We start from the raw sequence: 14,687 nt of genomic DNA, 5'->3' as shown, positions 1-14,687 counted from the left end.
GTCTTCCCTTGTGGTTTGATGACTTTCTTTATTGATTTGCTTGGATTCCTTTTTCTTTATTTTTTGTGTGACTATTAAAGCGTGTGTGTGTGTGTGTGTGTGTGTGTGTTTGTATGGTTACCATTAGGTCCATTTGTAACATGTGATGCATAAAGCCAGTCTATATTAAGTTTTTTGTCATTTGAGTTTGAACCCATTCTAAAAGCACTAAATTTTTACTTCTCCACCCTCTGTGTTTTTTGTATATGATGTCATACTTAACATTCTGTTATTCTGTGAATCCCTTTACTGATTTCTGTATATATAATTTATTTTACTGCTTTTGTGCTTTAACCTACCTAATGGTTTTGTGAGTGATTCATCTACTACTTTTTAAAAAAGTTTATTTAAGTAATCTCTGCACCCAACGTGGGGCTTAAACCCATGACTCTGAGACTAGAGCTGCATGCTCTTCCAGCTGAGCCAGCCAGATGCCCCTCATCTACTACTTGTATTGTGTCTGCATTTAATTATGAAATTTTTTTCATTTAATAATTGTCTTACTCCTATTATAGCCTTTTCTTTTGACTCAAAAAATTCCTTTCAGTGTTTCTTGTAAAGCTGGTTTATTGGTGATGAATTCCTTTAACTTTTGTTTGTCTGGGAAATCTTCCTTCTATTCTGAATAGTAATCTTGCTGGATAGAGTATTCTTGTTTATAGGGTTTTTTTGTTTTGTTTTGTTTTGTTGTTGTTGTTGTTTTTTCCTTTCGGCCCTTTGTATAGATCATGCCACTCTCTTCTGGCCTGCATAGTTTCTGCTGAAAAACCAGCTTATAGCCTTCTGGAGTTTCCCTTTTATGTTACTGTTTTCCTTTCTCATTCCTTTCTCTATCATTGTTTTTTCATTTTAATTACTGTGTGTCTTGGTGTGGACATCCTTGGTTTGATTTTGTTGGGGGTTCCCTGTGCCTCTTAGGTCTGGATTTCTATTCCCTTCCTCAGATTTGGGGAGTTTTTAGCTATTATTTCTTCAAATAAATTTTCTATCTCCTTTTCTCTTTTTTCTCTTTCTGGCATCCCTGTAATGCTAATATTATTATGCTTGATGATGTCACTGAGTTTCTATAATCCATTCTCCGCTTTTATTATTCTTTTTCCTTTTGCCATTTAACTTGTTTGCTTCTCGCCATCCCTCCTTGGGTCTGGCTACCCAGAGCAGAGAGCTTGGTTGCTTTTTATTACTCCATATTTTGAATCACTGATCTGTTCTTCTGTCTTCTCTGATTTGCTATTGATACCCTCTAGTGTATTTTTAATTTCAGTTATTGACTTTTTCATCTCTGATTGGTTCTTTTTAATATTTTCTATCTCTTTGTTGAAGGTCTTAGTGAGATCCTCCACTCTTTTCTCAAGTCCAGCAAGTATCTTTTTGACCATTACTTTGAGTTTTTTATTAGGCATATTAGTTATCTCTTTCATTTAACTATTTTCTTTAACATTTATTTATTTATCTTAGAGAGAGAAAGAGAGAACTTGTACACATGCACGTGAGCAGGGTAGGGGTGGAGGGAGAATGAGAGGGAGAGAATCCTCAGGCAGACTCCCCACTGAGCATGAAGCCTGATGTGGGGCTTGATCCCAGGACCCTGAGATCATGACTGAGCTGAAATCAAGAGTTGGATACTTAACTGGACCTAAGCACCCCCCATTTAACTTTTTTTAATGTGGTTTTTGTCCTTTTCTTTCATTCGGGACATACTCCTGTCTTCTTATTTTGTCTAACTCTCTGTGTCTGTTTCTATGTGTTAGGAAAGTCAGCTTTGTCTCCTGCTCTTGAAGGTATTAGCCTTATGAAGAAGAGGTCTTGTAGTGCCCTGTACCACAACGCCCCCATTTACCTGAACCAGATGCTTTAGGGGTATCTCCTTTGTGGCTTGTGTGTGTCCCACTGTTGTGGCTGAGCCTCATTTGCCTTCAATCCAGTTGGCTGCAATGGCCGACTTTGCCTGTTGTGGTTGCACATGGCAGTTTATTCCCTGTGATATTAAAGGGCTTGTCTGGGGCCACTGTGGGCTTGTAGTTGGGTGATGGCAGCAGTCAGATTAGATGCCTGCCCTCAGCTCATCTACTAGGGCTGCAGTGGTACTAAACAGCAGGGTGCTCTCTCATGCTGCCTCCTGAAAGCCTTATTGGTGTGTGGGGCTGGCAGTTAGACCAGATGTCTCCAGTCCCACCTGCTGGGACTGTAGTCACACTGATGTGTGTGGTTAATCTTCCTCTCTCCCCAGGGCAGGAGTTACTTTGGAGTAGCACTGGTCCCTGCTGGGGGTTGCTTGCAGGATTTGTCTTGGCAGGAGCCATTTTGGAGGGACCCCTGTGGAGTGGGGTGGGGTGGATAAGGTGGCTCTTTAGGAGAATGCAGGAGTGGAGTCTGTGGTATTAGCAAGCTATGGGAGAGTGTTTGAACTGGTTTCCACAGGTGTCTGGCTTTCTAGGCTGGGGTGGGGTTGGGGGGGTGATGTCACTTGCTAGGACTTTGTTCTAGGAGAAGTCACCTAAAGATTCCTGCCCCTCCAGTGCAGGTTCTGAGATTAGTAAGTAAGTCTTCTTTCCATATACTCTTGGTGCTTTCAGATTGCTACTTCTTTACCGTACCGTGGCTGAGTTGTTTGCTGTGTTGGCTCTTTAAGGACTGGAACTCATTTTCCTTTCACCCTCAGTCTTTCCCAGAGCTAAGCCTGCTGATTTTTAAGTGCCTGGAGTTAAGTCCTACTGATTGTAAAAAGTCACAAAGTTAAGCCCCACTGGATTTCCAAAGCCAAATGTTATAGGACTTATCTTCCCACTGCAGGTTCCCTGTGCCCCAGGTGCCTGGTATGGGGTCTGCTTCTCAGCCTTCTCCATGCTTGTGGTGTCCCTACTGTTTGTGGTTAAGTCTCTGAGGAGTTTGGCTCCCAACTGCCTCTCTGCCCCTCCTACCTCTTTCTGTGTGGCCTACTTCACCATTTTTTTCAGAAGTCCTCTTTGCCCATTTTTAATTATATGTTTTTTTTACTGTTAAGTTTTGAGAGTAGATGTGGATCCATGGTCAGATATATGATTTGCAAATATTTTCTCCCAGTCTATGGGTTGTCTTTTCACCCTCCTATGTCTTTTGAAGAGCAAATGCTTTTTATTTGGATGAAGTCCAGTTTATCAATTCTTCTTCTATGTTTTGTGTTTTTGGTGTTGTATCTCAGAACTCTCCTAACTCAAAGATTTTCTCCTTATTTTTCCTTTATGTTTTCTTCTCCAAGTTTTATGTCTTAGATTTAGATCTCTGGTGCATTTTGAGTTAATTTTTGTATGAGATGAAAATTAAGGTTCCTTTTTTGGCATATGGATGTCTAGTTGTTTTAGCACTGTTCATTGAAAATGGAAGTATTTCTCCATGGAAATGACTTTTTACACCTCTGTCAAAAGTCAGGTTCGTGTTTGCCAGGGTTCAGGGATGACTGGGAGGTGAGGTGTGCTTATAAACGATAGCACAAGGGTTGGGTGCCTGGGTGGCTCAGATAGCTGGGCATCTGACTTCAGCTCAGGTTGTGATCTCCAGGTCCTGGGATTGAGCCCCACATCAGGCTCCCAGCTTGGCAGGGAGTCTGCTTCTCCCTCTCTCTCTGTCTCTCCCCCTTCTCATGCTGTCTCTCTCTCTCTTTCTCTCAGATAAATAGAAAACTCTAAAAAAATAAAAAATAACACAAGGAAGACTTTTATAGTGATGAAACAGTTAGTTCTGTATCTTGATTTTTCTGGTGGTTACACAAATCTACAGATGTGAAAATGATGTAGAACTAAACATACACATTACATCAATATCAAGTTCCTGCCTTTGATTTTGTACTATAATTATGTAAGAGGGCAGGGACTGGGTGAAGGGTACATGGGACCTCTCTGTACTATCTTTGCAACTTCCTGTGGATCTGTACTTATATAATTATTTCAAAATTACTATAACTACTATAATTACTTTAAAATAAAGAGTTAAAAAAATCACTTGGCCATATTTGTGTGAGCCTATTTCAGGACTTTCTATTCTATTCCATTGATTGATTTGGCTGTCCTTTGCTGTTACCAAACTCTTAACTACTATAGTTTATAAGTCTTGAAACTTTATTCATTTTCAAAATTGTTTTGCCTATTCTACCTATTTTGCATGTCCACATAGCTTTTAGAGTTAGCTTGAGACTTTCTACAGAAAGTCTTCTGGGATTTTAATTGGGCTTGCTTTGATCAATATTTAACAGTACGAAATCCTCTAATATCTTCCTTTAAAAAAAAAAGATTTAATTTATTTGAGAGAGAGAGAGCATGAGATGGGAGAGGTCAGAGGGAGAAGCATACACCCTGCCGAGTAGCAAGCCTGATGTGGGACTAGATCTTGCAACCCCAGGATCATGACCTGATCTGAAGGCAGTTGCTTAACCAACTGAACCACCCAGGAACCCCTAATACCTTCCTTTTATTTCTAATTTTCATTTTTTCTTCCAATTTAAAATTTCTCTTAGTCCTTTATAGCTAAAGATGAGTAGGCAGAGTCCCAGCAAGCATGGGACACATGCCTCCCTCTGCTTTTCAATTAGGTAGAACAGAAGATGTGCAACCTGGCAGGATATACTTTTTATTTTATTTTTAAAATTATTTTTATTAATTAATTTATTTGACAGAGAAAGAGAGAGCACAAGCAAGGGGAGCAGCAGCAGAAGGAGAGGGAGAAGCAGGATCTCTGCTAAGCAGGGAGCCTGATGCAGGGCTTGATCCCAGGCCCCTGGGATCATGACCTGAGCCAAAGGCAGACACTTACCGTACTGAGCCACCCAGGTGCCCCAGGATATGTTTTTTAAAACTCCAGGCTGTGTGGCAAAGTTACTTCTGCCTAATAAGGTGTTCCACATTAGTATTAAAAAACAAAACAAAACAAAACAAAACAAAACAAAACAAAACTCCAAGTGTTACCATAGCAATTAATATTTCAAGAAGCAAAATATATTGGCAACTTCTTGTTTTGTGTCCTATTAATTTCTTATTTTAGAAAGCCTAAAAATCTTTTTTATTTTTAGCGGTTTAAAATTTTTAGTGGTTTAAAATTTTTAGGAGGGAAAGGCAAAAATGGATTCAGGTTTGGATTCTTTCCACTTTTTCTCATGTTATAAATGTAATTTTTAAAAATTCGCAGACTCCTGGCTTGCCTGCCTGGCTCAGTTGGTGGAGCATGTGACTCTTGATCTCAGGGTTGTGGGTTCAGACCCCACATTGGGCATAGAGCTTAAAATGTAATTAATTAATTAATTAATTAATTTTTAAAAAATCCCAAACTCCTTTTCAGAAGTGAGGGAGAAAGGCAGGGACCTGATAAGGTTAACAGTGATATGTAGTAACCAAATCCCACAAAACCTGAGTTCCTTGAGGCAGGGACTGTTGACTATTGTGCTGACTGTGTTATCCCTCAGAACCTGGCATTTATTAGAAATTCAATACCTTATTCGTTGAATGAGTATATCAATTTTGTTTTTCACCTATAGACTTTGGGCCCTAATTTACATTCCTTCTGTTCCAAAGTGGACTTATCACTTGACTAATACTATATAATAATAGAAGAAGTCCCCTATTTTTTAAAAAAATAGATTTTATTAAGTAATCTCCATACCACATGTGGGGGATCAAGAGTTGCATGCTTAGTTGGTGCAGCCTCTTTGGAGAACAGTGTGGAGATTCCTCAAGAAATTAAAAATAGAACTTCCCCATGACCCTGCAATTGCACTACTGGGTATTTACCCCAAAGATACAGATGTAGTGAAAAGAAGGGCCATCTGTACCCCAATGTTTATAGCAGCAATGGCCACGGTCACCAAACTGTGGAAAGAACCAAGATGCCCTTCAACGGATGAATGGATAAGGAAGATGTGGTCCATATACACTATGGAGTGTTATGCCTCCATCAGAAAGGATGAATACCCAACTTTTGTAGCAACATGGACGGGACTGGAAGAGATTATGCTGAGTGAAATAAGTCAAGCAGAGAGAGTCAATTATCATATGGTTTCACTTATTTGTGGAGCATAACATGAGGAGTTAGGAGAAGGGAGTTGGGGGAAACTGGAAGGGGAGGTGAACAATGAGAGACTATGGACTCTGAAAAACAATCTGAAGGGTTTGAAGAGGTGCGGGGGTGGGAGGTTGGGGGAACCAGGTGGTGGGTATTAGAGAGGGCATGGATTGCATGGAGCACTGGGGGTGGTGCAAAAACAATGAATACTGTTATGCTGAAAATAAATTTAAAAAATGATTAAAAATAAATAATGTAATATAATATAATTTAATTTAAAAAAAAAAAAAAAAGAGTTGCATGCTTCACCAACTGACCCAGCCAGGCACCCCAGAGAGCCTATGTTCTTAAATCCTCTGAAAAAGAGTCAGTTTTCAAAATAATCAACAAGGAGTGAAGAAATATGAAGTCATAAGTTAAAGGCTTACAGGGGCATGTTTCAGAAGTAGGAGTGAGAGGTCCTTGTTTCTCTTTAGGAGTGAGTAGGGGGTGTGATATAATCACTGAAACAGAGCTAGGATCACGACCTGGTCAGAGCCACCGCAGAGGAGCAGAAAGGGACAATTTGGAATGTGTCTGCTCCCTCTAGGTGTATGGGCATTCGTTCATCAGCATGGGTTTGTTCATCAACCAGATTGTTAATTCATAAAAATCCACTCCCTATTACCTCCAGATCTCCTCCATGCAGGATAAATTGGGGCATATCAACCTTCCTCATGGGAGGCATCAGTGTAGTAAATCTTTTTAACACACACTCCTCAGTATGTGCCAGTATTCTAATTTTATTTTTATATTCACCAGCCTACCCCTTACTGTGCTTCTCATTGCATATTTTTAGGTCTCAATATAACACTTGATTTTGGTGGCTGAAGAGTATACTTAAGCTTGGTAACTTGTGACAAAAATCCACCTAAAGTAGGACCCGACTTCTGGGTAGCTTAGAACGGAGTCTTCTGAAACAGGTCACCATTTCGTCACAGACTGTACAATCTTTGGTACTCCTCGCTTAAGTGGGGAAAATGTAAAGGGAATATAAAACATTTCTCTGCCAGATGTAGTAACTCCTTGTACATGAATTCCTGATTAGGCAAAGTTCAAGTGCTGTTTAAATACTAATAGAACCTAGATAAGCTACTCTTCAATTATCTGTGAGAAATATATTGATTTTTTTTTTCTCTATAGATTGTTATGTTAAACTCTGTGTCTGACCTTCATGGCTACATTGACAAAAGCCAACTGACAGAGGACTTAGGGGGAACTTTGGAATACCGCCACAGTCAGTGGATAAATCATCGAACTGTGAGTACCAACTTATGTGCCATTTACATTTTCTTTCCTTGTTTTCCAAAAGACAGGGCAGTTAAAGATCAACTGGTGGGTGGTCATTGCCCACTGGGATGATTAGATTTTCTAAGCCACAGGTGGGGGAGAAATGGGGCAGAAGGGAAGAAGCTGTGGCTTGTCCTACTATCTCCCTTTGCATGGGGTTGTAGGGAGACTTGACTTAGAATGCACCTGGGGAGTTTTCAACACACCAGCACCCTGCTATACCTCAGAGAAACTGATTTGCTTGATCAGGGTTGTGTCTCAGATGTGAGCATTCCACAAAACTCCCCAGATGATTCTAATGTACAGAAAGATAAAACCCACCGAGTCAGAAGGAGCTGCATTTGAATATTTTCACCATTACTTATTGTCTGATCTTTGCCCGGTTGTTAAACCTCTTTCAGCTTGTTTTCTCCTGTTAAAATGGAACTAGCAGTGGTTTTCAGCTGGGGGCAGTTTCAGACAGATTTTTTTTTTTATAGTCATAACTTGGGAAGAGCAGTGTTATTGGCACCTAGTGCTGGGTAGGAGGCAGGGATGCTGCGAAGCATCTCATCCATGAGACAGCCCCCCACAACAAAGAATTGTCTGGCTCAAATGTCAATATTGCCAATGATGAGAAACCTCAGACTGACAGAAGCCGTCTGAGAGTTTGATGTGAGACAGAGTGATGTAATGTGCGTAAAATCACCTGACATAAAGTATTTTACTTGATTCACTCACAGTAATGGTTACTATGCTAAACTAAAGGGTCAGTAATATGGAGGAAAAAGTGGGATTGAAACTCAAATAATGTTTCTGTATAAAGCTGCCATTCCCCTTTCCCACTCTCCTAGATAGCCCCCAAATGCTCAAAATGACTAGGTTTTCTGAGCTGAGTCAGAAGCTCCCTTCACCACCCCAGTGACAAGTTGTGGTGTCAGGCCCCCCCCACCCCGTATCCGGGCACTTTGGAACCATGTTGCTCAACATTTACCAATAAACACCTGAATGACATTTAATTAGGTAGGAGAATTTACTCTCTTTAGAGTGTAAAGCTTTGTGATTTTTTTAAAAAGGAAATTAAAGAACTAAACAAAAATAGATTTCTAGCAACACAGTACATTTATTTCAAAGCTACAGATACTAATCTTTCCATCACTTCTTTGGACACTATGTAATTCTAAGGAAGACACAACCCTTCCCAAAACCTAGAGGAACACCCACAACCTGGGCACGAACCCTTTAACTTCTCATCAGTTTTACCTCAATGACAGTGACTCCAAGAGAACTTTTGAGAATGAAAAAAGAAATGGTGAAGTTCTTCACAAACATTATCCTCACTAGGTCTAAATAGAAAAAATATGGAAGGAATTGTATGTAGAATATCACACACAAGTAAGTGTGGTCAGGGTTGTCCTGTGTTGCAATTTCATTAAACCTATGAAAATGGAACTGGAGTGCTTCCAAGCTTTATTTCTTCACTTCCTAGGATTTTATTACATTACTTTAATAATCAGAAGAATTTACTGTCCTGCCAGTCTTATTTGGCCTAGCTAGCTCTCCGGTTTTTTTTTTTTTTTTTTTCATTCATTTGCAAAGTTTTATTGATCGCTTTCTCTGTGCCTAGCTCAGTGTTAGGTGTTGAAAACACAAATGTGACCAAGATGTATGTGCCTTTGGTCTCCAAGATTTTCCAGCATCGTAGGTAGGACAAAGCAGCTCAATACAACTGTCTAGTGGAAAAGAATCTCTATAGCTTTTGTTTTGTTTTGTTGGGTTTTTTTGTTTTGTTTTGTTTGTTTGTTGGTTAATATAGCAGCTTTGTTTTTTTTTAAAATTTTGTTTTATTTTTTCAGTGTTCCAAGATTCATTGTTTATGCACCACACCCAGTGCTCCCTGCAAGAGGTGCCCTCCTTAATACCCACCACCAGGCTCACCCATCCCCCCCAAAACTCCCAATTGCTTCTCTACCAACCCTTAGTTTTATTATGTTATTAATGTTTTTCAAATTGCCTCAGATCTTTTTTGAAATAACACAAATTTGCAGCAAATGAATAAAGAAAAAAAATGAATGCACATTGACCTCAAAGACAAGAATTGTTCTCTGAGAACTTAGAGAGGTAAAGAAGACTGAAAAACCACGAACATAGATTATTAAAGATATGGCATGAGCAGACATGTGCACACACCTTCCCACCCCAGGCCTAGTTTGTATCCATGGTTTGTGTTTGTGCATGTATTAATCATATAATAGTGAACTTTAAAAAATACAACTATATTGAAATATCAGACATATCTTTATATGCCTTTTGTATGTTTTATGTATACATTTTATATATACATACATACAATTAAAACTATAAAGATACAATCCATATCATGTATATACAATATATATAAACCCTTTTTTGGGTAACAGTGTACTTTCTGGATGTTAGATCATTATGTCCATCTTCTCTCTTGGTGTCAAACTTGCTTCCCAAACTTGGTGACATTGGTTGATGTCTTCTTTCCTTCCTTACGGTCCAGATAATATGATCTTGGGCAATTCACTTGACCTGTTGGAACTTCAGTTCCCTCTGCTGTAAAATGGAGATAAAATACCTTCCACTCTGGATTCTTGAGATGATAAACAAATGTATAGCATCAGGTACAATGCATTGCCCAGTGCAGGTACTCAAATTGTAGCTAGTTCTATTAGCCTTCTATTCAGAGAGTATAATGGTGGATGTTAAGCTCTCTTGACTGTTATGATTGTCTGACCTTCTAGGCCATTGAAAACTTTGCCATGTCTTTGAAGACCACTGCCGAGATGCTCCAGATGTTTGGGGCCTGCCTCGCCACAAAAGAGCTGCCCAGCAGTGTGCTGTCTGCTGAAGACCTCCTTATGTCCCACACAAGGCAGCGGGACAAGCTGCAGGTGAGTATCAGAGGCCTCTCATGGGCCAGCCTCTTGGAGAGAGCCAGGAGAAGAATTAGAAGTTAAGCTCCCATTTTCCCCCTTTACCAATGAATTGGCAGTGACTGATCATTTTAAACCCTCTAGATGGGTTTAAAGGCAGTGTGGGAATAAAGAAAAAACCTCTTGAGACTGGTTGGTGAAAATAAGAGGATTGTAATTAAAACCTTTGAGAAGCTGCCACATAAAGGGAGACTCAGTCCACCTTTGTGCTTGTAGGAGAGGTGTTTGAACATTGTTTCAAGGACTGCACTCCTATGATCTGCTCACAGAACAAGATCTGTAGTGAGGGAAGGAGGGTAGGAGCTGGCTTTCGAGGCAGAAGCTTTCCTGAGGCTGTTGTGAAGTTTGGGGCAAACTAATAAGCTGACATGTTGCTTCACTTTCTCAGGGATATGTCTTTTTATTTGGAGAATAATTTGAGCTATGGAAAGTGCTCTGAACTGGGTTTAAGGAGAGGCACCTATTAACTTCATAAAAGCACGTCAGAACGTGCTATGAATGGAGACTGGAAGATTCTTTCAGATCATGCAGTAAAGCAAAGCCTACCTGGGGCTTACAGGATGGGCGTCAGCTCTTTTCTGCCTTCAGAAGCACAAATGCACCATATCCATTATTTCATGGGAGACCAGAACTCCATAGGGCAGCAAACAGTATTTGAAGGTAGATACATCTTAGCATTACATGTATTCTTGCTTCCCGGAGTTAGGTAAGAGCTGACCTCTTTTATCTGTGGCCCTAGAGTTACCAAAATGCTTTGCTATGTGGTTGATTTGTTCATTTAAGCAACATTTATTGATGACCTACCCCTACATGCTAGGAAAACAAATGAAAAAAAAAAATGTAAACTCAAAGAACACAGAGCTGAATTAGGGGAGTCTCCAGACTCTAGTAGTTAAGGCAAATTGATTCTTCCATGTGACAGGGAGCACTGTTAAATTCTTTTTTTAAGGAGCTTGATATCTAAAAGGAGTTTAAAATGTACTTTCTACATTACTCTGCATAGTTAAAAGATCTGGTTTGACACTGGGAAAACCTGAAAGGATCCTAGAAATTTTCCCGGGAAATATCTCTGACGAGCTTGAAAAACACACACAACTTAGCAAACCCATCTTGTTCCCATGTGTTTTTTACACTTGTTTTTACATGTGGATGGAGACTTAGAGCACATCTTCAGAATAGGTGCATGCAGGACTCCCAGACTTTTCTGCATATTGGATTTTTCTCCATGGAGAACTTCCATTTCCTGATGAAAGGTGACTTTAACAAGCTATAGGCCATCTCTTGGTTTACAAACAGTATGGCAGCATGCACCCGGCTGCCACTAAGACACTGTCTGCACAAGGGGGAAATTCACAGAAACACCCATGGACTTCTATATATTTTCCTAGAAGCCAGTCCCTGAACTCCTATAGCCTGAGTGCTGACAGTTAAATAATTAAATACCCCAAAATGATGAAGGGTATTTTCTCTTTGTGGGAACAAAAACCTGCTTAAACTCTTCGGGCCATGTGACAACTGGATAACCACATGGCAAAGAAGGAAATTGGATGCTTATCTCACATCCCATATAAAAATAAACCAAAATTGGGGCACCTGGGTGGCTCAGTGGGTTAAAGCCTCTGCCTTTGGCTCAGGTCATGATCCCAGGGTCCTGGGATCGAGCCCCACATCGGGCTCTCTGCTCGGCAGGAAGCCTGCTTCCTCCTCTCTCTCTGCCTGCCTCTCTGCCTACTTGTGATCTCTCTCTGTCAAATAAATAAATAAATAAATAAATAAATAAATAAATAGAAAAAGAAAAAAGAAAACTTAAAAAAAATTGATCAAGGGACTTTAAATGCAAATCCTAAAACTTTTAGGAAAAAATACAGTTGTAAGTTTTCATGACCTTACATCAGGCAATGGTTCCTTAGATATAATGTCAAAAGAACAAACACCTAGAGAAAATAAATAAACTGGACATCACCAAAATTAAGAACTTTTGTGCTTCAAAGGACACTATCAAGAAAGTGAAAAGACAACCTACAGAACTGCAGAAAATATCTACACATCATGTATCTGATAAGGATCTAGTATCCAGTATATATAAACAACTCTTATAACTCAACCTTTGTAAAAAGACAAATAACCCAATTGAAAAATGGGCAAAGGATTCAAACAGACATATCTTCACAGAAGATAAATATATATGGTTATTAAGCACATGAAAACATGTACAACATCATTAGTCATTAGGGAGATGCCAATCAAAACCACAGTGATATACCCATGAAAGTGGCTCTAATCAGAAAGACGGACAATAACAAGTTTGGTGAGGATGTGAGGAAACTGGAACCCTCATTTACTGTCTGGTAGGGCCTCAAAAAGTTAAACATAGAGTTACTATATGACCCAGAAATTCTGCTTCTATGTGTATGCACAAGAGATCTGAAATCATATGCTTTGTATAAAAAGTTACCCATTTAATGTTTGTAGCAGCATTATTCATAACATCCAAAAAGTGAAACCCACATGTCCACCAGCTGATGAATGAATAAATGTGGTATATCTATACAATGGAATGTTACTCAGCCATAGGAAGTACTGACTGATACATGCTGTAATATGTATGAACTTTGAAATAATTATGCAGAGTGAAAGAAACAGACTCAAAAAGCCACATATTGTGTGATTCCACTCACACGGAGTGTCCAGGTAGGTAAATCTGAAGAGTAACTAGGTAGATGTGTGGTTGCCAGGGGCTGGGAAGAGGGAGAAATGGAGAATGACGGATGATAGGTATGGAGTTTCTTTTTGATGGTGATAAAATTGTCCTGAAATTGTATGGATTAAAAAGGTGAATTTTATGTACTGTATGAACTGTATCTCAATTTTTTAAAAAAGAAAAAGACCTTTGGGCCTAATACAACAATAAAATAACCATGAAGCCTATAGAGATATGCTTTTCTTACTGTTTATGATGGTCCTGCCGACCTTCTTTCTTAGCAAAACAGCTCTTCCCATTGTCTAATTCTGAGCTGGTTTTGGGAGCAGTTTACAGAGGCAGGTGCAGTCTCCCTCTTGCATCTCAAAGGAGGGGTTTCTCACCTCTTTGCCACTCTTACTTAGGCCAGAAACTCCAGAGTCTTGGTCTTTGGCTCTCAGATGCTTAAGTCAACTGAGACACTTTACCATGTGTTCATTTAAATAGGGTAAGCCTCTCATATTTTGTTGTTATTGAAATAAGAAATCTAACAGAGCTAAAGGCCTTTCTCTCATTTTGATTATGTGATAAAATACTCTTTTACAAATATGAATACTAGGGCACCTGGGTGGCTCAGTCAGCTGAGCGTCTGTCTGCCTTTGGCTCAGGTCATGATCCCAGGGTTCTGGATTGAGCCCCACATTGGACTCCCTCCTCTGCGAGAAGCCTGCTTCTCCCTCTCCCACTTCCCCTGCCTGTGTTCTCTCTCTCTCTGTGTCTCTCTCTGTCAAATAAATGAATAAAATCTTTAAAAAAACAAAAACAAAAACCAAAAACAAAAAAATGTATCAATACTGTTTAGTATTCAGTATTTGTTCCACTCAGGATTTATTCAATTTTGTATTCAGAGATGACAGTTCTATTGGTATTTCCAGGGTTACAAATAATCAGGAAGATAATCAGAATTATAAGTGACTTTTTGTAGGCCATAGAAATAATTTTATAGTCTTACGAGTTTTCAGAGACCCTTTTGTTAGAACTCTACTTATGGGAAATATAAGTTAGGAAAGGATAGACACAGGGGTCTTGATTTTGCACAGGGAGACAAACTTGGTATACTTGGGAATGCTTTCAGTGTTGACACCTTAACAAATTAGCTTTTTGCACTAATTTTATACCACAAGAAGGTTTCTCTCAGTAGCTGCTGAGGAAAGGGGTGTTTCATTTCTTTTAGGTATTTCTTTTTTCTCAGTTATGAAGACTTGAGTTTTAAAGGCTAGATTCTAGAATTCATTAGTCAGCATTATACACAGAAGCACACAGAGCTAACTTAGAGTCACAGAAATGGAGTTAAGTAATAAAAGTGAAGTGATGAGTCTAAAACATTAGTCATTCATATAATCTCTGGGTTCTGATTTATCCTTTTAACTTCCCACCCCACCTCCACCCCTAGCCCATGACATAGGTGAACACAGCACCTGGCATGGATAGTTGTGCTTTATAAATGTATTTTCAGTAAATGAATGAATGAATGTATAGATTCATGCTTACCACTGTCATAGGAAAGAATTCCCCCCAGAAAATTTAAATTCTTTTGAGCCTGAAGCAGTCTGCTTTCCCTATTAAATGGGTCTTCAGATCCTGTGGCTTGTTTCTATTATAGTGGAACT

At 39.4% G+C, this 14,687-nt stretch overlaps 1 protein-coding gene across 5 annotated transcripts in view; it reads left to right on the top strand.

The window, feature by feature from the left end:
* Positions 1-14,687, top strand: part of MCF2L2 (MCF.2 cell line derived transforming sequence-like 2) — a 259,359-nt gene that overhangs the window by 99,079 nt on the left and 145,593 nt on the right. For all 5 annotated transcript variants that reach the window (XM_047731452.1, XM_047731445.1, XM_047731474.1 and 2 more), the window contains 2 exons: positions 7,249-7,365; positions 10,146-10,295. In XM_047731452.1, the coding sequence (XP_047587408.1) occupies positions 7,249-7,365; positions 10,146-10,295 (267 nt within the window). The remainder of the gene's footprint in view (positions 1-7,248; positions 7,366-10,145; positions 10,296-14,687) is intronic.

The sequence above is a fragment of the Lutra lutra genome, chromosome 1 (assembly GCF_902655055.1).
Source record: "Lutra lutra chromosome 1, mLutLut1.2, whole genome shotgun sequence".
Lineage (NCBI taxonomy): Eukaryota > Metazoa > Chordata > Mammalia > Carnivora > Mustelidae > Lutra > Lutra lutra.
Note: the sequence above shows the minus strand (reverse complement) of the source record. Positions and strands in the feature narration are given on the sequence as shown.